The sequence below is a fragment of the Schistocerca americana genome, chromosome 1, assembly GCF_021461395.2.
Source record: "Schistocerca americana isolate TAMUIC-IGC-003095 chromosome 1, iqSchAmer2.1, whole genome shotgun sequence".
Taxonomy (NCBI): Eukaryota; Metazoa; Arthropoda; class Insecta; order Orthoptera; family Acrididae; genus Schistocerca; species Schistocerca americana.
Genome location: NC_060119.1, coordinates 301,031,817 through 301,058,179, shown reverse-complemented (window position 1 = coordinate 301,058,179; position 26,363 = coordinate 301,031,817). Strand labels below are relative to the sequence as shown.

Below are 26,363 nucleotides of genomic sequence, written 5' to 3'. Positions count from 1 at the left end.
AGCGCACCGTCGGAGACACTGGCAATAATGGGGGATTTTCTCATAGTGAACCATTTATCTTCACAATCAGCATCTACGAAATGTAAATGGAATGAGGCTAACGATTCAAAGACCCTTCCAGCTGCACCACGGTTCCTCGTGGTTTCACATACTGATGACGATCAGTTCTTTACAACAATAAATCCGTTTATCATTCAGAGGGGTGTTGATGCCATTGCCGGCCCTGTATCATCCTGCTCTCATTTACGGAACGGCACTTCGCTTTTGAAAACTACTTCCAATTCTCAAGACAACTGCCTGCCACCTCGCTTCTCCACGGCTGCCCTGTTCATGTCGAGGCCCATAGAACTCTGAATTCTTCCTGTGGTGTTATTTATACTGGGCTCTTCGACAGTCTGAGCAAGGCCAAGATACAATCTTACCTCTCTGATCAAGGTGTCATTGTCATCCATCGGTTGATGAAAAAGGTAGATCCCTCCTTAGTGCCCGCCTGCACTCTTTTTCTCACCTTTGATAGAGTGGTTGTTCCATCCAAGACCAAAGGTGCTATGAAATTATCACAGTCTGACTCTACATTCCAAACCTGATGCGTTGCTACCAGTGTCATCTTTTCAACCACAGTAGAACATCCTGTCAAAACCCAGCCAAATGCATAACCTCTTGTAGGGATGCACATGAGGGCGATTGGCAACCTCCTCCTCCCACGTGTATCAACTGCAATGTTGGCAATGCTGCTTTCTCTCAGGGTTGTTCCATGCATCTTGATGAGCGGGCAGTCCTTCTGTTCCTGTGACCTCTCACTCCATGAAGGACATGGCCACGCAGACATGCTACCTCAAATTCAGCTCTGAGGTTGTGAAATTGCCCAGTGTCAAGGTAGCATTGCTATCCCCCTGTCCAGCTGTGCAACATGCCATCAAACTCTCGCCTCAGGTGGTGAAGCCACTGGGGCTACACAACTGATAGGCTAGAAAAGACAAGAGGAGTACTCCCGTGAAGACTTCCTACACCCCTCCAGCCAAACAGCACCTGATCTTCCTCTACTAAGCAGAAAGGCTCGAAGAAGTCCAACAAAGACAAACTGTCTTCTCCTTCGCCGACTCGAAGAAGAGTTCAATGGTGTTGCTACATGATACCTTAGTCTGGCTGGCCTCTGTGTCGCCGGTGCACACCACCAATCGTTTTTCTGTGTTTGACTTCACAGACCAACAACACAAGCTGGCTGATGCTTCTGTGGACCCCATGGAGCAGGATCCTCCTGCTTCTGTGCCCTGTAGCAGTGAGTCTCACAGGCTGTCACTTGGCGGCCACCGAGGTGACCCCCCACCCCCCTTTCATTTCTTCCTCGTCATGACTCTCCTCCATTGGAACATTTGCGGCCTTGGGTCCCACAAAGAGGATTTACTGCTGCTTTTAGCATCGCAGTGTCCCCTTATGCTCTGCCTTCAGGGAACAAAATTGCATCCTCAAGACCACTTTGAGCTTTCTTATTTCTTCCCAATTTGTTTTGATCTCCCCCCTGAGGTCAGCATCCCATCTCATGGGGAATTCATGCTGTTCACAGGGGATGACATTCATAGTCAACCCCTCTCCCTGACTACTCGTCTACAAGCTGCTGCAGTTTGCCTTTTCCTTTGTCACTTGATCTTTTCTCATTGTACTGTTTACATCCCTCTGTCATTCGAAGTCACCAGGGCAGACTTCTTTCAGCTTATTGGGCAGCTACCTCACCCATTTCTGCTGCTCGGTAACTTTAATGCACACCAAGCCCTTTGGGGTTCTCCCAGAACCTGTCAGAGAGACGCCATCTTGGCTGACCTCCTTAATCAACTTAACCACTTCTGTCTTAACACTGGAGCACCCACATTCCTTTCTGACTCCTCGCACACCTATTCCCATTTGGATGTATCCTTCTGCACTGTCCAGTTTGCCCATTGTCTTGAGTGGTCCATTCTATCCGACACCTACTCGAGCGACCATTTCCCATGTGCTATCTGTTCGTTGACTCCTAGCCCACCTACGTGCAACCCAGGGGGCTCACGGTCCTTTCATGAGTACGTGTGTGGCGAGCACAGGGCACCGAGCTATTGCAGCCTTCCTTCTTTACCAGGCTGCATTTCCTTTCCCTTCCCCTCGTTACCTGTCCTTGCTCCTTCCCCTCTGCCCTCTCCTCTCCTTCTCTTGGTGTCCTTGTTTATGTTGGCTCTGCTATCCTCCTGGTTACGTTGGCTTTGCAATTTGGTTTTGTTGAGTAATTACCTCATCCTTTTGGCATTCTCTGGTCCCCTTCTGGGGTTCGACCTCCATTACTAAATTTCTATTTCATAGTGTGAGCCATTTGGGGAAGAGCACCTTACACAGTGCCTCCGATGTATGCCATCCTAGTTCCTTCCATCTTTTCCTTCATGTCGTTGTCTGATGCTAGGGTATATAGCCAGCACGGTAGCCAACCGGTGTGGTGGGGTCCCTATTTACCCTTTTGGCTGAGGCCCCTGAAAACACAGGGATCACACTTCTGATACCTAAGCTGTGATTTCCTCATGTAAGCCTAGGAGTGGTTGTTTGTCATCCTGCAGCATTGGAACTCCCAGCACTGGACGCCATGTCATACGGCCCTTGCTGTTGCTGGGTGGCACCCGTGGGGAAAGCTTGTGATCGGAGGGATCAGGGCAGACGTTATGCAAATAAAAGGCATACTGGTCCATAACTATGGCCATTCTTCTATGGCAATCTCTTTGAATGGAACTGATTCTTTTAGTGCTGCTGCTTCTGCCCCTTCGGCCTTCCCTTCCATGGCTACCCCTTGGGAGGAGGGTCTGGCTCGTCGGCTAGGAGCGAAACTTTTTCCCTGCTATCTGGTTTGCACCAGGACTGATGGGGATACTTTCACCAATACCAAACCTTTATTTTTTGTGGAACATATTGAAGACAAGTTTGGCGAAGTGAACTCTCTGAGCAAGATGCAGTCGGGTTTGTTGTTGATCAAAACTGTTTCAGCTGCGCAGTCTGCGGCCCTTCTTGCCTGTGACCATCTTGGCACAATTCCTGTGTCCTTTACCCCTCACCAGTCTTTGAATATGGTTCAGGGTGTATTTTTTTACAGGGACCTCATCCTTCAAACTAATGAGGAACTTAGGGACAATCTAAGACGGCGGGGTGTTCACTTTGTTCGGCGTGTTCAGAAGGGCCCGAAGGACAATCGCATTGATTCTGATGCCTTTATCCTGGCCTTTGTAGGGGATACCCTTCCTGAGAAGGTCAAGATTATGGTTTATCAATGTGACGTGAAGCCGTACATCCCACCACCTATGAGATATTTTAAGTGCTTGCGTTTTGGACATGTCTTCCCACTGTTCGCAGACTCCTCTCTGTGGACGTCCACTCCATGAGGGGAGTTCCTGTGTTTCCCCTCCTGTGAGTGTTAATTGTCATGGCAATCATTCTCCATGTTCACCAGATTGCCCAGCTTATAAGAAGGAGAAGAAGATACAGGAGTATAAGTCCCTTAATCGTCTAACCTACACTGAGGCTCGTAAGAAGTATGCACGTCTTCATCGTGTGTCAATGACATCTAGCTATGCTTTAGTTACATCTTCCTTCCCCCAGTCCCGAACTCCTCTCCTGTCCCCCCTCCCCTGTGGTTCCCACACTCTCCCCCTGGGTGCCGCTCCCCCTCCCCAGCAGGAGAAGTGTCCCACTTCTTCGGCGGTGTCTGCTGCTCAAGGGCACCCCTCCCAGGACACCCCCCACCGCCTTCTTGGCCCCTTCCAGGCCAAAGGTCTGCTGCCACATGATGACCATGAGAATCATGGTCTGTGGGCACCCAGGTTGTGGTGTCACCGCCAGACACCACACTTGCTAGGTGGTAGCCTTTAAATCGGCCGCGGTCCGTTAGTATACGTCGGACCCGCGTGTCGCCACTGTCAGTGATTGCAGACCGAGCGCCACCACACGGCAGGTCTAGAGAGACTTACTAGCACTCGCCCAGTTGTACAGCCGACTTTGCTAGCGACGCTACACTGACAAATACGCTCTCATTTGCCGAGACGATAGTTAGCATAGCCTTCAGCTACGTCATTTGCTACGACCTAGCAAGGCGCCATTACCAGTGTATATTGAAATGGAAATTATGTACAGTCAAGAGAGATGTACACCAATTGTGGATTAAAGTTAAGTATTATATCAACTACGTACTTTATTTGCTACTATTAATTCCCTTAACTGTTCCAGACCTCACGCCAGTCAGCGTGTAATTAAACGCGTGCATTTCGGCCTCCTCTAGCAACACAGTGTTGGCTCTTCTGCCAACACTTCACGGGTCACCCGCTCTCTTTCTGTTCCAGATCTTTCTGCAGCTGGCTCCTTTTTGCAGCACAGCCCTCCTCGATCTCAAACAGAAAAGAAGAAGAAACATAAGTCCCGGGACAAGGAGCCTCTGTTGTTGCCAGAGGTCCCGTACCCACCTTCGCTACTTGGCTCTGACCTGCTATTCATGCATGTCACCCTCTCCTTGTCAGTGATGGGTGGTCACCCGGTGGCATGACTGGCTTTAGCCTGTTCACACCCCCCCCCCCCCCCCCCCCCCTTCCATTTGAATCATCGTTCTGTGGTTATCCAATGGAATTGTAATGGGTATTACCGTCACCTTTCGGAGTTGAAATCCCTTATTTCATTTTACTCTGCAGCTTGTGTGGTTCTACAGGAATCTCATTTTACTGATAATCACTCGCCGACCCTCTGTGGGTTCCGTGCTTTCTGTCAAATTCGGGTCGGCCCCCACTTCCCGTTGATTCTCTCGCTCCCTTCCTGCTCCCTGATGGACGGGTTACCTTGTTGGTCTTCCCAACATGCCAATTGGCCTCTATATAGTGCACAGGACGTTTTTTCTCCCTCTTTATCGGGTTGTATTGATGACATCATATGTGACATGTCTGATGCGATTGTGGCGTTTGTACGTTGGTCCATACAGACATTGCTAGCACATGGGTTCCTCTTCAAACTGCATTGGAAGTGGTTGCTGTTGTTAGGGTCCACCTGGACTCTGTGGTCAGAATTTGCAATCTTTATCTCCCTCCTGACAGGACTTACACCTGCTGCCCTCACTGCCCTTCTTCAGCAACTTCCTCCTCCCTTCCTCCTCCTCAGGGATCATAATGCTCATCATCCCTTGTGGGGCAGTGCATTTCCATCTAGTCGGGGTCTTCTCGTAGACTAGTTTCTTGCAGGCCACGACTTGTGCCTTCTTAATGATGGCTCCCCTACCCATTTCAGTGCTGGTCATGGTACCTTTTCTGCCATTGAGCTTTCTCTTTCTTCTCCCTCCATCCTCCCTTCGTTACACTGGTCGCCACATGACGACCTTAGCGATAGTGACCACTTCCCGTTGATTCTCTCGCTCCCTTCCTGCTCCCTGATGGACGGGTTACCTTGTTGGTCTTCCCAACATGCCAATTGGCCTCTATATAGTGCACAGGACGTTTTTTCTCCCTCTTTATCGGGTTGTATTGATGACATCATATGTGACATGTCTGATGCGATTGTTCGTGCTGCTAGAGTTGCTATCCCATGCTCATCTGGACCATTTCGCCACTGGCAGGCCCTGTGGTGGAGTACGGCCATTGCCATTGCCGTCGAGCTTTGCAACACCTTAAGAGGCACCCATCCACTGTCAATCTTATTACCTCTAAACACCTTCACGCCAAACCCCTTTACTTAATCAAACGTAGCAAACGGGTATCTTGGGAACGCTTAGTTTCTTCCCTCAGTTCTACTGTCGCTATGTCGTGGGTATGGGCTACACTTTGCTCTCTCCTAGTTTGCCATCGGCAGTCTACCCTCCCGGGCCTTGCCCTTCCGGACAGCCTTTGCATGGACCAAATGATTCTTATCAGCATCAACCTCCTATCCGGCTGCTTTCCTTCACCAGAAACAGTGTGCTGAAGCTTCCACCTTAGTTTTACCCCTTGTCAGTCAAACTCTTACAATGAACCTTTTACTGAATGAGAACTTCTTTCCGCACTTTCTTCTTCTCATGGTACGGCCTCTGGCCCAGACTCTATTCATAAACAATTGCTTCAACATCTCAGTGCTCCACGACGACAACATCTTCTCCAGTTGCTTAACCGTATTTGGCTCCAGGGTGACTTCCCTTCTCAATGGAGGGATAGCATCATGGTTCCCTTCCTTAAGCCTGGTAAGAACCCCCTGTTTGTCAAAAGCTATTGGTCAATTAGTCTGACAAATGTTGTTTGCAAGTTACTTAACAGATGGTAGCCCGTGGGCTCAATTGGATTTTCAAATCTCAGAATCTGTTGTCCCCTTACCAGTGTGGCTTCCAAGAGGGACAGTCTCCAATTGATTATTTACTTCTCTTGGAATCCACAGTATGGCAGGATTTTTCCCAGCGCTGCCATTTGGGTGCAGTGTTTTTCGACCTTTGCAAGGCCTATGACACGGCTTGGCACCATCATATCTTTCTTACACTTCATGAGTGGGGTCTTCGGGGCCCACTCCCTATTTTTATCCTCCAGCTCCTGTCCCATCATTCGTTTAGGGTTCGGGTTGGCACTGTTTGAATGACATCCCATAGGGTTCCGTATTGAGTGCACTTCTTTTACCCATTGCTTTGGATGGACTTGTGGCGTCCGTCGGTCCTTTGGTCACCCCTGCTCCGTATATGGATGATTTCTGCATTTGGGTTAGTTCCTCTTCGATGGCCTCTGCAGAGCGCCAGCTCCAGGGTGCTATACAGTGTGCCTCTGCATGGACCCTCTCACATGGGTTTCAATTCTCTCCTTTAAAATTGCGGTTGGTCCACTTCTGTCGCCGTACTGCGGTCCGGAGCTCTAACTCGATGCACAACTATTACCTGTGGTCCCACAGTTTCATTTCCTGGATCTTCTTTTTGACAACAAGCTCACTTGGTTGCCTCATATCAGACTTCTGAAGATAGGATGTTTTCGTAAATTCAATGTCCTTTACATCCTTCTCCACACCTCTTGAGGTGCGGACCGTTCCACTCTTCTCCTCCTTTATCGGGCTTTAGTGCTGTCTTGCTTGGACTATGGTTGTCAAGTTTATGGTTTGGCTGCTCCTTTCACACTGCACCTTCTGGATCCGGTCCACCATTATGGTATCCATTTGGCCACCGGTGCCTTCCCGACTAGCCCTGTTGATAGTCTCCTGGTTGAAGCTCGGATCCCTCCCCCCCCCCCCCCCCCTTTCGGTTCAGCGGTTCCAGCTTCTGGTTTCTTATGCAATCACTGCCCATTCGTCTCCCACTCATCCTTCGTATTCTATCCTGTTCCCAGACCAAGGACGTCGCCCACATGATTCCTGCCCTCGGGCGGGTTTATCGGTTGGGCTCCGCCTTGCTTCTCTTCGCTGTGATTTTCAGCTTCCTCCTTTGCCCTGTCTCCCATGTTCCCTCTCCAACACCCAACCCCCACCCCCCTGGTTAGTTCCTCAGCCCTGGATTCGGATGGATCTCCACAGAGGTCTGAAAGATTCCGTTCCCTCGATGGTGTTCCGTTGTTTTTTCCACCGAATTTTATGGGAGTTTCGGGATGCTGTTGTTTTTACACTGATGGCTCTAAATCTGCTGATTGTGTGGGATATGCCCTCATGTCCTCTGTTGACATGGAAAATCATCTCCTGCCAACTGCATGTTGGGTGTTTACTGCAGAATTGATGACAATTTCCCAGGCCTTTACCTTTATTAAACAGTCCCAACGTAACTGTGTTTTGTTATGTAAGGACTCAATGAGTGGCCTTCAGGCTATTGATCGGTGTTTTTCCCACCATCCCTTGGTCTTGGTCATCGATGACCTTCTCACTGATCTTCACCATGCTGCTTGTTCCGTTGACTTCCTTTGGGTCCCTTGCCATGTGGGTATCCCAGGTAATGAGCGTGCTGATTATTTGGCTGGGGGAGTAGTCACTTACACCCCCTTCTCTGTAACCCCTCCTGCGTCGAATTTATGGCTTCATATCAAATCCCACTTTGCACAATCATGGACCGACTCTGGGGAGGCTACCTCCCTGTCTAATAAACTTCGTGCTGTTAAGGTGACGACTGTCCCATGGCGTTCTTCCTTCTGCCTCTCCCAAAAGGACTCGACCACCCCGCGTCATCTCGACATCGACCATACCAGGCTGACCCATGGTTTTCTTTTGCGTAATGAGCCACCCCCCACTTTGTGGTTGTGGAGCCTTCCAGTCAGTAGCCCATATTTTGGTGGAATACCCGCTCCTTTTGGCTCTGCGTACTAAGTACAGATCTCCGCGCACTTTACCTTCGATATTGGCAGACGATTCTCGGATGGTTGATCTGATTCTCATTTCCTCTGTGACAGTCGTTTTTATTTTGAGTTGTAAGGTTTTTAATCTCCTTTAGGAGTAGGGGCAGGGCGGGAGGGTTGGAGTGTCTCCCACTGTAAGCTGTGTTTGGAGATTCCTGACTCCCCTCCCTGGTCAAGATCCTCTCTTCTCTCTTTTATTCTGTTTTTATCGCTTTTCAGATTTGGTTAGTTTCCTTTTACAATACGCACTTTTACATTCTAGCGGTTGAACACTTTTGAAAAGCAGGTAGTTTTGCCTGCACTGCATCGGAGGTGAGATGTTTCCTGCCTCCAGCATAGCATTGGGGTTGCCCACTTGCTGACTTCTCTCCTTTTGTTTTCACCATTGACAACAAGACTGCACTTTTATGCTTTTTAGCCTTTTACCTTTTATTGTTCTGACTCTTCTGAGATGTAAATCCATCCGAATGGACGACCATGAAACAAAGGACTGATGACCTTGCTGTTTGGTTTCATCAGCTCCAATCAACCAACCAACCCACCTACATGCACACCCAAATGGCAGTTTACTAAGGCTGACTGGTGGCTTTACTCGCCCCTGGTGACCTTCGAAGAACAAAATTTTCCCAGTTATGATGACTAGGTGGAATATGTCACAAACATTATCCTAACTGCTGCAGAACATTCCATTCCTTGCACTTCTTCTTTACCATGCCATATCCCAGCCCTTTGGTGGACTGAGGCACGCCGCAACACAATTTACATGCCGAAATGTGCTCTCCACTTGTTTAGCCACCATCCTTCAGTAGCAAACTGCATTCGTTATAAACGAATGTGTGCAAAGTGTCGTCGCTTTCTTCAGGATAGCAAAAAGTTCTTTTAACAGTTCCACCCCTTCCTCTGTCATGTGGGCCAACGTCCAATGGCTTTCTGAGACCAAGGTCCGTTTTCCAATTTCTGGCCTGATAGTAACAGATGACATCATTGTGGACCCTGTTGTTACCTCCAAAACTTTGAGCCATCATTTTGCGGAAATTTTGAGCTCGTCTCTCTATCGCACTGCCTTCCTCCATCGGAAACTAGTGAAGGAGGCTCGGGTGATACCCTTCTCTTCTCAGAATTGTGAGTGCTACAATGCTGCCTTTACTATGAAGGAGCTAGGTCATGCTCTCAGTTCATCCTGATCCTCCGCCCCAGGGCCAGACACTGTCCACATTCAGATGTTGCTGCACCTCTCTGTGTGGACAAGCACTTTCCGCTTAATACGTACAATTGTATCTGGGCAGAGGGCACATTTCCCGGATGTTCGCATGAATCCACCATCATATCCATACCTAAGTCCAGTAAGGACAAAAACCTTCCTTCAAGCTAATGCCCCATCTCTCTCACCAGCTGTGTTTGCTAGGTGATGGAACGTATGATTCATGCCCAGCTAGTATGGTGGCTTGAGTCTTGCAGTTTATTAACGACTGCACAATGTGGATTTCAAGCGCGGTGTTCTGCAGTTGACCATCTTGTTACTTTGTGCACCCATGTCATGAATGGTTTCCTGCAGAAATCCCAGATTGTGGCCGTGTTCTTCGTTTGGAGAAGGCCTACGACACCTGCTGGAGAACTGGTATCCTCTGTACTCTTTAAACGTGGGCCTTCGGTCACCGCCTGCCCTGGTTCCTTCAGGAATTTTTAAAAAGACTGAGTTTTTAAGGTGTGTGTGATTTCTGTCTTGTCGGACACCTTTATCTGGGAAACCAGTGTGCCTCAAGGTTCGGTTGTTGACTTTGCTATCGCCATGAACCCTATAATGGCACGTCTCCCGCTGAGCATCTCTGGCTCTCTTTTTGTTGACAATTTTGTCATCTAATGCATTTCTTCATGGACCTGTCTCACTGAGTGGCATCTTCAATGATGTCTTGATCGTCTTTACTCATGGAGCATCGCTTTTCCACTGACAAAACCGTCTTTATGAATTTCTTGTGGAGCAATTGATTTCTCCCACCATCCTTACATCTTGGGCGTGTTGCTCTTCCATTCATTGAAACTATGAAATTCCTGGGGCTCATGCTCGATAGAAAACTTGGCTTCATTAAGTGGCCTGTGTTAACTTTGGCCAAAATCGCTTCCTAAGGAGACTACTCCAGCCTTGCTCTGTCGCGTTCAGTTTCAGGACCTTTGCATGGAACTTCACGGTAGTACCTTTGTGTACACTGATGGCTTTCGGACTGACCGCAGTGTTGGGAGTGCCTTCATCATTGGCGCCAATGTCTTTCAATATCGGCTTCCAGCACAATGCTCAGTGTTTACAGCTGAGCTCTTCGCCCTGTATCAGATCACAGACTACATCTGACAACACAGACTTTTCAGTTGTGTCCTCTCTCAGACACACTCAGCACCCTACAAAGTCTATGTGCACTGTACACTGTCCACCTCTTAGTGCAACAGGTCCAGGAAAACTGACACTTGCTCACTCTTGGTGGAGCCACTGTGATATGTATGTGGGTTTCTGGTCATGTCGGTTTGCCAGGAAATGAGGCTGCCGACTGCTGCTAAGGCTACAGTCCTAGTACCTCAGCCCACTATTTCTTATATTTCCTCTACTGATCTTTGTGTTGCATCTGTCAGTAGGTGGCGTGCCCTTGGCATCGCCATTGGTCCTCCCTTCATGGGAATAAGCTCTGGATTATTAAGCCTCTCCCAGTGACTTTGATGACTTCCGCTCGGCCCTCCCGCCGGGAGGAGGTCATTTTAACTAGGTATCATATTGGGCACCACCTTTTTAGCTGTCGTCATTTGATAAGTGGTACTCCCCCACCACTTTGTCCACATTGCGCCCAAGTCTTAGCTGTCCTCCACTTCCTGAGGGAAGGCCAATTTTTTTAAATTGTTTACGTTCCAGCTTTGGTTTACCATCTGAGTTATCAGCTGTTTTAGCAAATGATGTGGGGGCTGTCTACTGCGTTTTACTTTTTATCTGTCAAAGCAATGTGGCAGAGGCCATTTCATTTTCACTTTTGGACCTCCATTTCTGTATGGTATCTTTTGTAGCCCTTTCTCCACGTCCCTGTTTCTAGCAGTCTTCTGTTATGTCAATTACGATTGACGTATAGTCGTTTTTTAACTCCTCTCTGTCCTCGTGTTCTCTAGTTTTGATTTGGGCGTATATGACCCCACTTGGTTTTGCACCCTAAAACAAAACAAAACAGAACAAAACAAACAAAAAGTGGGAAATTTATATTCTTATTGCTGTTGCAGTCGATCTGCACATTTGCTCCCATGCAATTGCATGAGGAGGTAGCAAGAGCCAGGCAAATGATGTATGCATTCTCCATCAACATAGGTTCCATCCCTATTGCATCTCTCTCCATCAAGAGCTGCATAGAAGCAATTATGAGAATCATGTTACCTTCTGTACATGGGCATTAAGACAGGATACTCCAAACGTATTGTGTAGCTTCTGTAGCGATGAAGCCACATTTACCAATCATGGCCAGGTAAATCTCTCAAATGTGCTCTATTGGTTTGTCGACAATCCCTATTGACTTCATCAGATGGAATGTCAGTATTCATGGAGTGTAAATGAGTGGTATAGGATAGTGAACCATAGGCTCATAGGCTCGTTTTTCGTAGACTGAACACTGAAGGTGCGCATGTACCGCAGCCTACTAAAAGACCACCTCTCATTGATGCTGGAAGACATTCCTCTTCAGACTGAGCGAGGTGGCGCAGTGGTTAGCACACTGGACTTGCATTCGGGAGGACGACGTTCAATCCCGTCTCCGGCCATCCTGATTTAGGTTTTCCATGATTTCCCTAAATCACTTCAGGCAAATGCTGGGATGGTTCCTTTGAAAGGGCACGGCCGATTTCCTTCCCCATCCTTCCCTCACTCGAGCTTGCACTCAGTCTCTAATGACCTCGTTGTCGACGGGACATTAAACACTAATCTCCCCCCCCCCCCCCCCCCCCCCCCCCAATTCCTCTTCAGATAAGGAGGAACCTGTAGTTGTCTTCACAAATTGTTTCCAAATCATTTGATTTGATTTGATTGGATTGGATTGTATTCACTGGACCTGTTCCGTGGCCGGTCGGTCTTCAGATTTGATTGCTGTAGACCTTTTTCTTTGGGGAAAGCTGAAAGACGCTGTTGCAAGGACATACCAACTACACCAAATTAAATGCAATGATTAGTTACTGCAGCCGGCTCGGACATCTGTGCTGAAATGTTAGCACATGTGCAGCATTGTTCCATATCAGACTGGAAGCGTGTATTGCCACTGACAGTGGTCATTTTGAACACAACCTGCAATCGTTAGTTATCTCGTTACTGGTCAGAATGCACACAACTAGTGTATGCACTTGAGGGTTTTTTTTTTTTTTGCTATCATATATATTGTACAAGTGTCAGTGTGAGAACTTTTCAAAATACAGTATATCATAAAGGACTCACCCTAGAATCCTGTAACAAACACCACTAACATACACCCTACTTTTAGTCTGTTAATGTCAACAGGCACAGTTCCACTTAAAAAAAAGTGTATGTTTGTGTGAAAAATACACTTTATGGTGTGGGGCAGGGGAGGAGCATTCGCCCGTGCGTGCGTGTAACTTGTAAATGTTCAGAATATAGCCATACATACACATTAATTCATGATGTGAACATAAAATGACTCGTTCCACATCATTATGATTTGTCGTACAAAATGATCCGCGGAACATTTAACTAAATAACTAACTTATTTTTTAGAGTGGTAGCATCATTTATTTATAAACATAGTCGTGTAATGCTTTATTTTTGTAGTTTAATAATATTATGGCTGTGGACATGCTACATTATTGTTATTGTTATTTGGTCATAAGGAATGCTTTTTGCAGGTCACACTTTTGTTGGTTCAGGGAAAGAAGAGGAGAGAAGAATTGTACTTTTGGAAGAAGTATTTCAGATGTTCCCTAACGTACCTATAAATGTAGATATCAAGATTGATGATGAGAATCTTATGAAAGAAGTTGAAAGATTGATTGTTCAATACAATAGGGAAGAATATACAGTCTGGGGTAACTTCAGTGACAAAGTTACAAAGAAACTTTATTCAATGGCAAGTCTAAAAAATAGTAGTTACGCTGTAGTATGCTCACAGTTTACATAGTCTTCTTACACTAAATATGATATATTCACAGTTTTCACCTTTTCAGTAGTAATGCAAAGGAGTGCTCAAACAGTTTAACAAAAAGCATTACATTAAATGTTGTTTAATCTCAGTTACCTTCCTCCTGTTGCATAGCCTCTCTTATACATTGCACTGAACGTGTACTTATAAGAAAGTTTACTGTACTATCATCCTATCCTTTCTTTTAGTCAGTGTTTTCCATAATTCCTTTCCTCATCAATTCTGCAGAGAATTTCCTTGCTTCTTGTCACTCCACTTAATTTTCATCCCCTTTCTGCAACACCCTAGCTCAGATTCTTTGCTTCTCTTCTTTTCCTGTTTTTGTACGAATTTTCATGTATGTGTGCTATTAATTTTTGTTCATATGTGTTAAGTATTAGTTTGTATTTGTTTTTCTTCAACATTTGTGTGTCTTATATATTTTCCTCATATAATAATAGATTTTTGAAGCTCTTAACAATAAGAATATCCCTAGAAGAATGTATATTTTCCTCATATAATAATAGATTTTTGAAGCTCTTAACAATAAGAATATCCCTAGAAGAATGTATATTTACTGAAATGAAAGGTTTTTCTTTCACATTTACTCAATGCATTCCATTTCTGTTATAAATAGTAGCATGTACAGGCAGTAGATAACTTTTAAGAGTATAACATAACACCCTTTACAAAAGTTTGCTTTTGGTATGAACAGAAAAAATTGGTAGCAATACAAGAACACACAGATAATTAAATCTCTTGCTGGTGTGTAAACTGTTCCAGCGGTGAGAGACTGCTGAGGCTTAACATCAGTCAAAAGAAAATTCACAGTCAGTAATATTTGAAGATACTAGACAGAACAGTAAATTTTATTTTAGAATTTTCATGTACTGTAGGCCGAGAAAATAATTTCATATTTCTTCTGCCTTGCTGATCAAATATCACAATTTGGATGTGGGCCATTGATGTCAGTATTTAGGAAAGGATCACTGATTCACATCCTAAACATACATTGTAACTGTCGCTCATTATTATTTTGTGACACCCTAACATTTTATGGGTACGTCAGTTTGCTTTCTTGTGGTAAGTCAGTAGATTATGTATTTCTCAATTAATATTGTTTGTTTGTGTTTGTTTGGTTACCTGTACGTGGGAATTTAGTACCTTCTTCTATGCCTTGAATCCTCACTTGTTGCGTTTGGACTGTGTTAATAAGTCAGATGTTTGTGTTTTTCGTATGTTATTAGGGACAGTAATGAAACTTTGTCCAGGGGCCTCTTCAGGGACTTTCCCATTCAGAGACACACCTGCCATTAATTTTTGTTCTTAATAGTATTTGTGATTAATAATAAGAATGAACTCTTGATGTATTGTCTAAGTCACTACCACAGTTCCCCCCAGGGGATCCACAACTCTTTTGTGGATACGTGCGTAGCGAGCACGGGGCCCCGAGCTAATGTGGCCTTCCTTCCTTTCCGGGCTGCATACCTTCCCTTTCCGCATCCTTCCCCATCCCCTGTCTTCACCCCCCCCCCTCACCTCTTGCTCTTTCCTTCACTTTCTCCCCCTCTGGGAGTATGGTTTGCGCCTACGTCCGGAGACGGACGCTTGTAAATGTACCGCATTCTTCTTCTTCCTTGCTTGTATGTCTTCTTCCTTCCTTTGTCCATCTCCTTTCCTTACCTCTTCTCTTTACCCTTTTCTCCGCTGCGGCGTTTGAGACCCCCTCTTCTTTCCTTTCCCTTTCTCTTTCTTCCTCCCTGTGCGTGTCTGAAGGCCGACCCACGCACTTCCATGCGTAGCCGGTGACGGGGTAACGCGTAATTCCCCGCCCCGGGTAGACAGGTAGGACACGTACGTACCCCCTGGTAAAGGCCAGGCCCAGGGAGGGGTGATTACCCGAGCTGATACCTTCCGAAAGTGCCGATTGGTCCCTCCGTCCGTATGTCGGGAGGTGTGACCTGAGGTGTGAACAATCACCTAAGGCGGGTGTGCCCTCGGTGAGGGCCCCCACAAGGGAGGAGCGCGCCATCGGAGACGCCGGTAATCATGGGGGATTCTTCCGCAATGGTTTCCTCACCTTCCACTATGTCTGCTCACAAACGTAAGTTCACTGAGTCTCAGCCACAGACGGTTCTTCCATCGTTGCCACAGTTCCTTGTTGTTTCTCGGTCTGACGAAGGTCAAGACTTTTCCACGGTCAACCCTTTCATTATTCAGAAAGGTGTCGACGCAATTGCGGGTCCTGTAAAGTCTTGTTCCCGATTACGGAATGGTACCCTGTTGTTAGAAACACACAGTGCCCTCCAGGCTCAAAAATTGCTGCGTACTTCTTTGCTCCACACCTTTCCTGTCCGGGTGGAACCGCACCGTACCTTAAATTCCTCGCGTGGAGTCGTTTATACACGCTCCCTCGATGGATTGTCTGACGAAGAAATTCAGCACTACCTGTCTGACCAGGGCGTCACCGCTGTTCATCGGGTTATGAAAAGGGTTGACTCGAACATCATTCCAACCCGCACTGTCTTCTTGACTTTTGACAAAGTTCAACTCCCATCAAAAATCAAAGCAGGCTATGAGATAATTTCCGTTCGCCCTTATGTCCCAAACCCTACGCGTTGCTATCGATGTCAGCGGTTTAATCACACCAGCCAGTCCTGTTCCAATCCGGCCAAATGTGTTACGTGTGGCAGGGATGCCCATGAGGGTGCTTGTCCACCTCCATCCCCTCGCTGCATCAACTGTATGGGTGACCACGCTGCTTCCTCTCGAGATTGCCCCGTTTTTAAGGACGAAAAGCTGATCCAGGAAATAAGAGTGAAGGAAAAGGTGTCGACCTTTGCTGCTCGAAAGTTACTCGCCAGTCGACAGCCCACCGTGCCTCAGAAAGGAAAATACAGCGCTGTCCTTGCTTCTTCTCGGCCAACAAAGGAGGCGGCCACGCAGACTTGCGACCTCACATTTAGTACCACGGTCGTCAGATCGGCCAGCGCAAAGATCGCCCGTTCAACCTCACCTCTTTCGCCTGCCCACTCTATGGCTCACCCTTCGTCGGGTTCTGCTAAATCTCGAGCCCAAAAGTCAGACGCCAAGTCTACAAAAAAAGAGCATTCTCGTGAAGAGTTTTTACGTACTGCAACTTCACAACCATCGGTTCCTCCTTCATCTAAACATACCTCCAAGAAGGCTACGAAGAAACACAGTTCCTCTCCTTCTCCGCCAAGGCGTGTCCCATCTACAGCACCACCTGGCGGAAATCGCCCTCGGCCATCTTCTGTGTCGCCGAGGCGCACTGTTGGTGGCCGGTCAACTGGCCGATCGTTGGTGGCAGGAGCTGCTCCTGACCAACCTATGGATCAGGATCTTCTGCCTTCGACTGAATGCCATTCCATGCTGTCGGTCGCAAGCTCTGAGCAGTCGTTGAGTTGACAGCACCCTTGGTGCCGTTCCTCCATTTTCTGTTCACCCTATGTCCATTATCCACTGGAATATCCGCGGCATTCGCGCCAATCGGGAGGAATTGTCGATCCTCTTACGATCCTACTCGCCGGTCATCTTCTGTCTTCAGGAAACAAAGCTGCGTCCCCATGACCGCTTTGTTCTCCCTCATTTTCAGTCCGTCCGATATGACCTCCCCTCAGTTGAAGGCACTCCAGCCCATGGAGGACTCATGATTCTGCTCCATGATACTCTCCATTATCACCCAATCCCCTTAAACACTTCCTTCCAAGCTGTCGCCGTCCGTCTTTCCCTTTCTGGATACACGTTCTCTCTTTGTACGGTATACATTCCATCGTCTACACCAATGGCACGAGCTGATCTCCTTCATCTTCTTGATCAGCTTCCACCCCCCTATTTGCTGGTTGGGGACTTCAATGCCCACCACCCGCTTTGGGGATCTCCACATCCTTGTCCACGTGGCTCACTATTGCTAGACGTCTTCCACCAAGCGGATCTAGTCTGCCTCAACACTGGGGTCCCTACATTTTTGTCTGCCTCCACGGCAAATTTATCCCATTTGGACCTTGCGGTCGGTACTGTTCCGCTAGCTCGGCGCTTCGAATGGTTCGCCCTTGATGATACACACTCGAGTGACCACTTTCCATGTGTTCTTCGACTGCAGCCTCAACTGCCATATATGCGCTCGCGACGCTGGAAGTTTGCCCAAGCCGATTGGACACTTTTTTCGTCTCTAGCGACATTCGATGACCGTCGCTTTCCCAGCGTCGACGATGAGGTCACACATTTTACCGACGTTATTCTCACAGCTGCGGAACGTTCAATACCACGCACCTCCGAATTGCCCCGGCGCCCTCCAGTTCCTTGGTGGAACGAGGCCTGCCGTGACGCAATACGTGAGCGGCGACGTGCTCTTCGCATTTTCCGTCACCATCCAACTTTGGCCAACTGTATCCGATATAAGCAGCTCCGTGCGCGATGCCGTCGCGTCATCCGCGATAGCAAGAAGGCAAGCTGGAAATTCTTTACTAGCTCATTTAACAACTTCACTCCCTCCTCGGAAGTTTGGAGTCGGCTTCGACGGTTCTCAGGCGCGCCTAGTTTCTCCCCGGTCTCTGGGCTCACTGTCGCGCATGATACCTTAGTGGACCCCGTCGCAATGTCTAACTCATTGGGTCAGCACTTTGCTGAGATTTCGAGCTCTTCAAATTACCCGCCAGCGTTTCTCCCGAAGAAACGTGCAGCAGAAGTGCGGCATCTTGCTTTCTCCTCTCAAAATCGCGAAAGCTACAATACTGTTTTCTCCATGCGCGAACTCCAACATGCACTCTCTACTTCTCGCTCCTCCGCCCCAGGACCGGATGGTATCCATGTCCAAATGTTGCTGCATTTATCAACCCATAGCCTGCGTCACCTCCTTCGCCTTTATAATCGAATTTGGACCGACAGTACCTTTCCCAGGCGATGGCGGGAAGCTATTGTCGTTCCCGTTCCGAAACCTGGAAAGGACAAACATCTCCCCTCTAGCTATCGCCCCATTTCTCTCACGAGTAGTGTCTGTAAGGTTTTGGAGCGTATGGTGAATTACCGTTTAGCTTGGTGGCTGGAGTCCCGCAGTCTTTTAACACCAGCCCAATGCGGATTCCGAAAGCATCGTTCTGCTGTTGACCATCTTGTTGCTCTCTCCACTTATATCATGAACAATTTTCTCCGGAAACGCCAAACGGTAGCAATATTTTTTGATCTGGAGAGAGCGTACGATACCTGTTGGAGGACAGGCATCCTCCGCACACTGTTCTCTTGGGGCTTTCGAGGCCGGCTGCCCCTTTTTCTTCGCGAATTTATGGCAGAGCGCACATTTAGGGTGCGGGTGAACACTACTCTCTCCCGTACTTTCTCCCAAGAAAACGGGGTACCCCAGGGCTCCGTGCTGAGTGTTGTACTGTTTGCCATCGCCATTAATCCAATTATGGATTGTCTCCTTCCTGATGTCTCGGGCTCCCTCTTTGTGGACGATTTTGCGATCTACTACAGTTCTCAAAGGACCAGCCTTCTTGAAAGACGTCTTCAAGGATGTCTCGATCGCCTCTACTCGTGGAGCATCGAAACCGGCTTCCGTTTCTCACCCAGTAAGACCGTTTGTGTTAATTTTTGGCGACGTAAGGAGTTTCTTCCGCCCTCCTTACATCTAGGTCCTGTCAACCTTCCGTTTTCCGACGTCGCTAAATTCTTGGGTCTTATGTTTGACAGAAAACTGTGCTGGTCCTCCCACGTTTCCTATCTTTCGGCTCGCTGTCTGCGTTCCCTTAACACCCTCAGTGTCCTGAATGGTACCTCTTGGGGAGCGGACCGGGTGGTCCTTCTCCGCCTCTATCGCGCCTTAGTGCGCTCGAAATTGGATTATGGAAGCATAGTCTACTCCTCTGCTCGGCCGTCTATTCTTCGGCGTCTCGACTCTATCCACCACCGTGGATTACGTTTAGTGTCTGGAGCTTTTTACACCAGCCCTGTGGAAAGCCTTTATGCTGAGACTGCTGAACCTCCGCTGTCCAATCGGCGGGCAGTCCTTCTGAGTCGTTATGCTAGCCATCTGTCTTCCATGCCTGCTAATCCAGCCCATAACCTTTTTTTCGACGCCTCCTTTGATGTCGGGTATGCAGGCCGCTCCTCCTCCCTACTACCCCCGGGAGTCCGCTTCCGTCAACTGCTCCATTCTCTTTCCTTCCGCTTTCCTAAAACCTTCTTGACAACTTGGGGTACAGCACCGCCTTGGCACCATCCCCGGATCGACTTGCTCAGAGACCTATGTCAATTTCCCAAAGATGGTACCCCTACACTTGTTTACCGTCGGGCATTTGCTGCTCTATGTGCACAAATGACGGAAGCCACATTTATTTACACCGATGGCTCGAAAACATCGTTAGGTGTAGGGAGTGCCTATATTGTTGGCGACACCCCAAATCACTTTCGGCTTCCCGACCAGTGTTCGGTTTATACTGCAGAGCTTTACGCTGTTCTCCAGGCTGTCCACTACATCCGCCGCCATCAGCGGATACAGTACGTAATCTGCTCAGATTCTCTCAGCTCTCTCCTAAGTCTCCAAGCTCTTTACCCTGTGCACCCTCTGGTCCACCGGATTCAGGACTGTCTGCGCTTGCTCCACCTGGGGGGCGTCTCAGTGGCGTTCCTCTGGCTCCCGGGACACGCTGGTATCTGTGGAAATGAGGCGGCCGATATAGCGGCCAAGGCTGCAGTCTCTCTTCCTCGGCCAGCTCTTCAGTCTCTTCCGTTTACCGATCTACGGAGCGGTTTATGTCGCCAAGTTACTCATTTATGGCATGCGCATTGGTCAACACTTCCCCACAATAAATTGCGGGAAGTGAAAGCCGTTCCTTGCGCTTGGACCTCTTCCTCCCGAACGCGTCGTCGGGAGGAGGTAATTTTAGCTCGACTCCGGATAGGGCACTGTCTTTTTAGTCATCGACATCTTTTAAGCGGTGATCCTCCCCCACTCTGTCCCCACTGCTCTCAGCTGTGGACGGTCAGACACCTTTTAATTGAATGCCCCTATTTTAATCCGTTACGCTCCCGTCTACAGCTATCGCCTGATCTATCGTCGATTTTAGCAGATGACACGCGCTCAGCTGACCGCGTTCTACAGTTTATTAGTGACAGTGAAATGACGTCAGTCATTTGAAGCTTTTTTTTTGTGGACAACCAACCCCTTTCTATAGTGGACTTTTAAGCATTCCTTCTGCCTTTAGTTTCTCCAATTTTCTGACTATGTTTCCATTGCTGCTGATTTTAAATTTCGTTTTTTTCCTGTTTTCTACGTCACGGGCTGGGCGCTAATGACCATAGAAGTTTTGCGCCCTAAAACCACAAACAAAAAAAAAAAAAAAAAAAACTACCACAGTTCTAGAAGTAACATTAACTTTCATATTCACTTTGCATCTCTGTCTAGGATGCAGGGTGGAGATTTGTATTTTGCTGTAATGATCTTCAGTAGGTTTTACAGTAAATTTCAAATACTCAGATAAATCATAGTGTATTGCCCACCCCTTCTATAATTTATCAGAGTATTTCGACTCAGAGATGCAAATTCTGTTTAAGACTAATGTTTAAGTTGATTGGTTACTGGTGTGAGATGGGCACCTTTTTTAGATAAGAATCCAGTTTCATGCACCCTGTTTTGAAAGAAGTCACTATAACAGAAGAGCCCCACAAGAATGCACAGAAATGTAAGGTTAGCTTATTCCACCAAAATATTAGAGGGTTGGGTAATAACGTAGAAAAGCTTCTTGCCTGCTTGCAAAATTTAGAGGAAAAGATAGACATCCTGAGCACCACGTAACCACAGGGTTAGATAAGTTACGTATAAAAGATTACAGTCTAGCAGCTTACTCATGCAGAACTAATGTGGGAAAAGGAGTTGTGGCATATATTAAGACAGAACACAGGTTGAAAAGCATTGGCACAAGTAGATTTTGTAGTGATCAGCACATAGAAATGTGTGCTTGTGACTTAATGCTGAAAAACAGTTCACTTTTAATTGTAACAGTATATAGATCCCCAGTGGGAAATTTTGAATTATTTATGAGGAATCTGGATTTATTACTGTGCTGTCTATCAGCAAGCAGTTAATAGTCTTTGGCCACTTCAATGTAGATTTTCTAAAAGATTCTGATAGGGAAAATGATCTGGAAACCTTATTTGGAGCCTACAATTTGCTCTCAGTAGTTAACTTTCCAACATGGGTGGATAAAGACATTAGGTCCCTAATTGATGTTTTCTTTAATGAGGCACAAAGCAAGAAAAATAGCTGTTTACCCAGTAACAAATGCTCTCTCTGATCATGATGCACATTTAGTCAGGATAAATGACATAGTGCCTTACAGTGTGGATACACCTCAGTGGAAGTCAGTCAGAATCATTAATGACTACATGGCAAATGTTTTTAAGAGTAGTTTACAAGAAACAACCTGGGATGAAATTTATAAAGAACCAAATGCCAATATAAAATTTAATCTATTCCATGATAAATTCATATCAGCATTTGAAAGTGGCTTTTTGCTTAAGCTAATCAGAAAGGATGTTAAACAGCCATGTAAAACATCATGGATCACTAAGGGGATTAAAGTATCATGTGAAAGGAAAAGGGAAATGTATCTTTTGGCAAGAACAAGTAGAGACGCTGCCGTAGTTGCACACTACAAAAACTACTGAATATTATTAAGCAAGGTTATTAAAAAGTCAAGAAACATCCACACAATGTCAGAAATCAGTACATCTAACAACAATTTTAAGGCAATATGCAATAAAGTGAAGCATCTGCTCTGATCCATGCCTTACACAAGAAGGGTGATTTGACTGCATCAACAATTATAGAGGGATCTCATTGATACACGTCACCTGTAAGATATTATCTAAGGCATTATTGAACTGAGCCGTACCTCAAATGGACCCAAAACTTGGAGGTTATCAGGGTGTTTTAGAAAAGGACGTTCTTGTGCTGAACAGATCCTTTAGTTGAAGTCAGTATTAAGTCAAATTAAACTAGTGAATAAACAGTATGTAGTTACTTTCGTTGACCTCAAGAAAGTATACGATTCAATCGACAGACATACTCTTATGAGAATTTTGCAGGAAACAGGCCTGGACCAAAAAACCCACAGCCTTATCCAAAAGACCCTGAGTATCACCAGATTATGAGTAAAGTTTCGAGGAACATTTCCAGAAAGCTTTGAGATGTAGACAGGAGTGAGACAGAGAGATTGACTTTCACCTTTTCACTTCAAATGTGCACTGGACAAGGTGATCAGAGAGTCGCGAAAAGAATTGGAATTACAAAATATACCAAGCGGTACTTACCTGGGACACATACGGAAGGGACTAGTAGTAGATTGTGTAGCTTTTGCAGATGATCCGGCACTTATACAGGGTGTATACGACCTGGACAGACAGGAGATTCGGGGAAAACCTGGGAATTTTTTCATCCAGGAGAAAACGGAAAAACCTGGGAATTTTTTAGAATTCTGAGAATTTTTTGTTTTGTTTTAGTTTTCTTTTAAATTTTTGTAATTTTGACTGGTAAGAAACAATACTTTACAAAGTATATTACGGTATCCCACTACTGCAGGATAATATTGCAGCAATAAAACATGAATGAGAGAAAAAAAAAACTGAAAGTAAAATTTAAGTTGCAAAGGAAATGTGTCATATACAACAGCAAAACACAGTACTCATACAAATGTCTACCAACATCAAAATATGTCAAAGGCATTAGGAAGACTGTGCAATGCTTCATAACAACAAACTGCCTCTGATGAGCGTGACGTCACAGCCATTTACATTAGATTCGTTTGAGCAGTTGTGAGCGGCTCATGCGCATGCGCAGTTGAGTTGCGCATGTGTAGTACCTTCTCCCGTTTCTGGCTACGGAAGTGTGGCTGTTAGCCGTATAAGCAGCAGCAGCAAGCAGCAAGATGCTACCCGTAAAAATTTTACTGGTGCACGCAAGCTGCCAGATTCAATGAGGGCAAACTGGGATATCTGCCCCAGGCGGCAAGAATTCATATTCTTGAGGAAACAGCCTTTTTTCACAAAGCGCCTAGTGTCCAGCGCACATTGGTCTATTGATTACACATAGGATTTTGAAACGCGTCCCTGTTGGTTTTTGAACATATTCTAAGTTTATTTCTGAATGAATCACAAGTTGATTTTTGAATGCATGCATAGTGTACATGATGTTTCTGCCAGGGGAATCCCCATCACATCTAGAAATAAGCTTTCCTGCCAACAGAAGGGGACGAGGCTATACGAGCTGAACAGAATAAAGCCGAACGGCCCGGTAGCAGCTGCCTAAGTTCTGTTCTGGGAATAGTGCAGAAAACGCATTGTACGGGCACGTAATAACGCCTAACCAGAGAATAAACACGGGATAACTAAGCGGTTGATTGTGGCAGGGTTAGTGAAATTAACCAGAGAATAAGTTTTGACACTGGCAGGAATAGTTAACAGAATTAGTGATGACAAGATTGTCTGTTAGAATGAGGGAGGAGAAGAAATGAGGACATCACACAAATTATAGAAGAATATGACGATTCCAAATTTATATAAAAAAATTCATACTACTACTTTTCGATCTCATGCTTGAGAAGCTGGAGCATATGAATGAAATGTGAAACTATTTCCAAACATAAAGCTTTTTGCTTGTAGTAGGCCTAATAGGCATTTGATGTTGTTACTTCATGAATTATATTCTGTGATGTTAAAAGAAAGTGACCATTTGTGCTAAAACAGCCTGTTTATTTGGTGTGTGTTACAATTGTTGCAATATTAGACAGACCTATTTCATTTTATCTAACAGACAGTGACAAAATACATGTAATCAGATGGAGAAACCACACCAGTCTTGGGTACTGTTTGTATTAACAGCTTTTTCAGCATTAGACAATGACATTTTGTTTTTTTTCATGTGGCAAAATGTTTGATGAGGTAATAGATCCTTCCGCAGAAAGGAAAGGACACCATGTAAAGCTGTAGCAAGGTTAGAGAGAAAAAAAATGCTAGGACTTAAGGATTGAAGAAATGTGTACTGTCTTGCTTGTCACTTGTCTTTATTGGTTTCATATATCCTATGTTTAATTTTATATTACACAGAAAAAGCAAGTTATTAGCTAATAGGCAATAAAGAGTGCAGATTTTCTGAAGAGTTCTTGTTCTCTGGGTTACAAATAATCCCATCCAATATTAATTGTGGGGTTTCTTTTTCTAAAAAAAAAAGAAAACGAAAAGGGGCGTGGGGGCTGGATGTCAAACTGGCTGACTGAGAGCAGGAGAGACACCACAGGACATTTTAATTTCCACTCTCCTGATTATAGTTTGATGGCATCCATTACAAAATATTATACATTTGAATTCCACAGAGCAAAGTACAATGACTTGCGATAGAAGAATGCTGTGTGAAGAGGCATGACACTGCACTTTGGTGCACTTGAGACCAAATAATATGTCTTAAATTTTCTTGAACACATGCTTTATATATCAGACTCTTGAGAAAGGTGTGTGCTACAAAATGAACATATTTTTGAAAAGTCGTTTTTTTTTTTTTTTTTTCTTTTTTTCCTTCAAATTTTGAAGTCCTAACTCAAACAATCGAGGGAGGAAGGGAGAGGGTTGGGGGGGAACCACTATCTAGTATTGCCACAGTTCAGAAATATCATAGATCCGGGGCTGATGCACTGAACAGTCTGAGTTGTAGTGGTGAGGTGGGTAATCTCCACGCGACCCTCGTTTACGTTTAGTGATTTTGCTGCTTCCTCTTCATTTATTGCTCTCACATAAAATGAAAACAAAATGGATTTCTGTGGCCGGGAGCTATCAAGTGAATTAAAATGCATTCACATAATTATGGAAGGCCAAAATATGTTATTTCCACTTTTCTGACAGTGAAGCATTAATCGCCTTGCAGAACAATGAAGTAATTTTTGTCGGTTTGCTAAAGAAATTTGGTTTTTATTAATCTTTTCTGCTGAGGCAGTCAATTTATTTGAAATGAAGTGTTTAATTCCACACTATTGGCTAGTTTCAACTGTTTGCCCCATTTCCAAAGGGCATCTCTTCATCTTGTAGCACATATGGCATTATGCCATAATAAAGAACCAAACATGAGATAATACAGTACTGATACTCCAAGAAAATTTACATCCGAATCTGGACATACGAATGTGCACTGTAAGCCGAATTATGCAAATTTCTATGGATCACGATATTCCGATGCTCTTGGAGTATCCTCTGATATCTTGTTTCTTTTATGACATAATGTAAGATCTTTTAATGTTTTACATGTACGAGCATACAGGCTTCCTGCGCCATCATAGCTGCACAAGCGCGGTGACGCCTGTTACCTGACGCTCTCTGGCAATTGCTGAAACGAACCTATTTCTAACAGGTCGCAGGAAAATATTGTGAATGGTTGTTTGAAAAGCGTTACTTTCAAAATAAATTTCCTCTTAGGCAAGCTGAACTATGTGTGAGAGCGTACAATGAATTTCTTAAATCACAGAGCGTTTGCCTCTCATTTGAAAATCAACTCTTTGAAGACGACCATTTAGAAAAATTTCGAGCCCAGAAGATCAGACATTTATGTCGTTATTAAAAATTTTACTGTCACATTTGTGTGATGCAGCTTGAAGTGTAACATGCACAAAAAAGATCATATGTGAAAGCTTAGCTTCTCTTGCAGCTTATTAATCTTTGAGATGAATATTATGTATGGAGCTTTGCTTTTCTTGTAGCAACACTATGTATATTAATTTAAACCGTTAACTTTTCCAATTGGTGTATATGCGCTACTTAACAGTGATGTTGCTATTGGCTGACTATGTCACATGTCCTATCCTCTGAATATACGCTGTTATCGGCTGGCGAGATCACGTGACATGAGCTATGACTGGCTTAC

The 26,363-nt window shown here is 45.6% G+C and overlaps 1 protein-coding gene across 4 annotated transcripts in view; it reads left to right on the top strand.

Annotated features, from left to right (window-relative positions):
- The window catches only part of LOC124595406 (lysophospholipase D GDPD1-like), a 189,489-nt gene that overhangs the window by 79,410 nt on the left and 83,716 nt on the right, over window positions 1-26,363 (top strand). For 3 of the 4 annotated variants that reach the window (XM_047134157.1, XM_047134149.1, XM_047134139.1), the window contains exon 4: window positions 13,170-13,390. In XM_047134157.1, the coding sequence (XP_046990113.1) occupies window positions 13,170-13,390 (221 nt within the window). The remainder of the gene's footprint in view (window positions 1-13,169; window positions 13,391-26,363) is intronic. The other variant, XM_047134145.1, reaches the window with a different exon arrangement.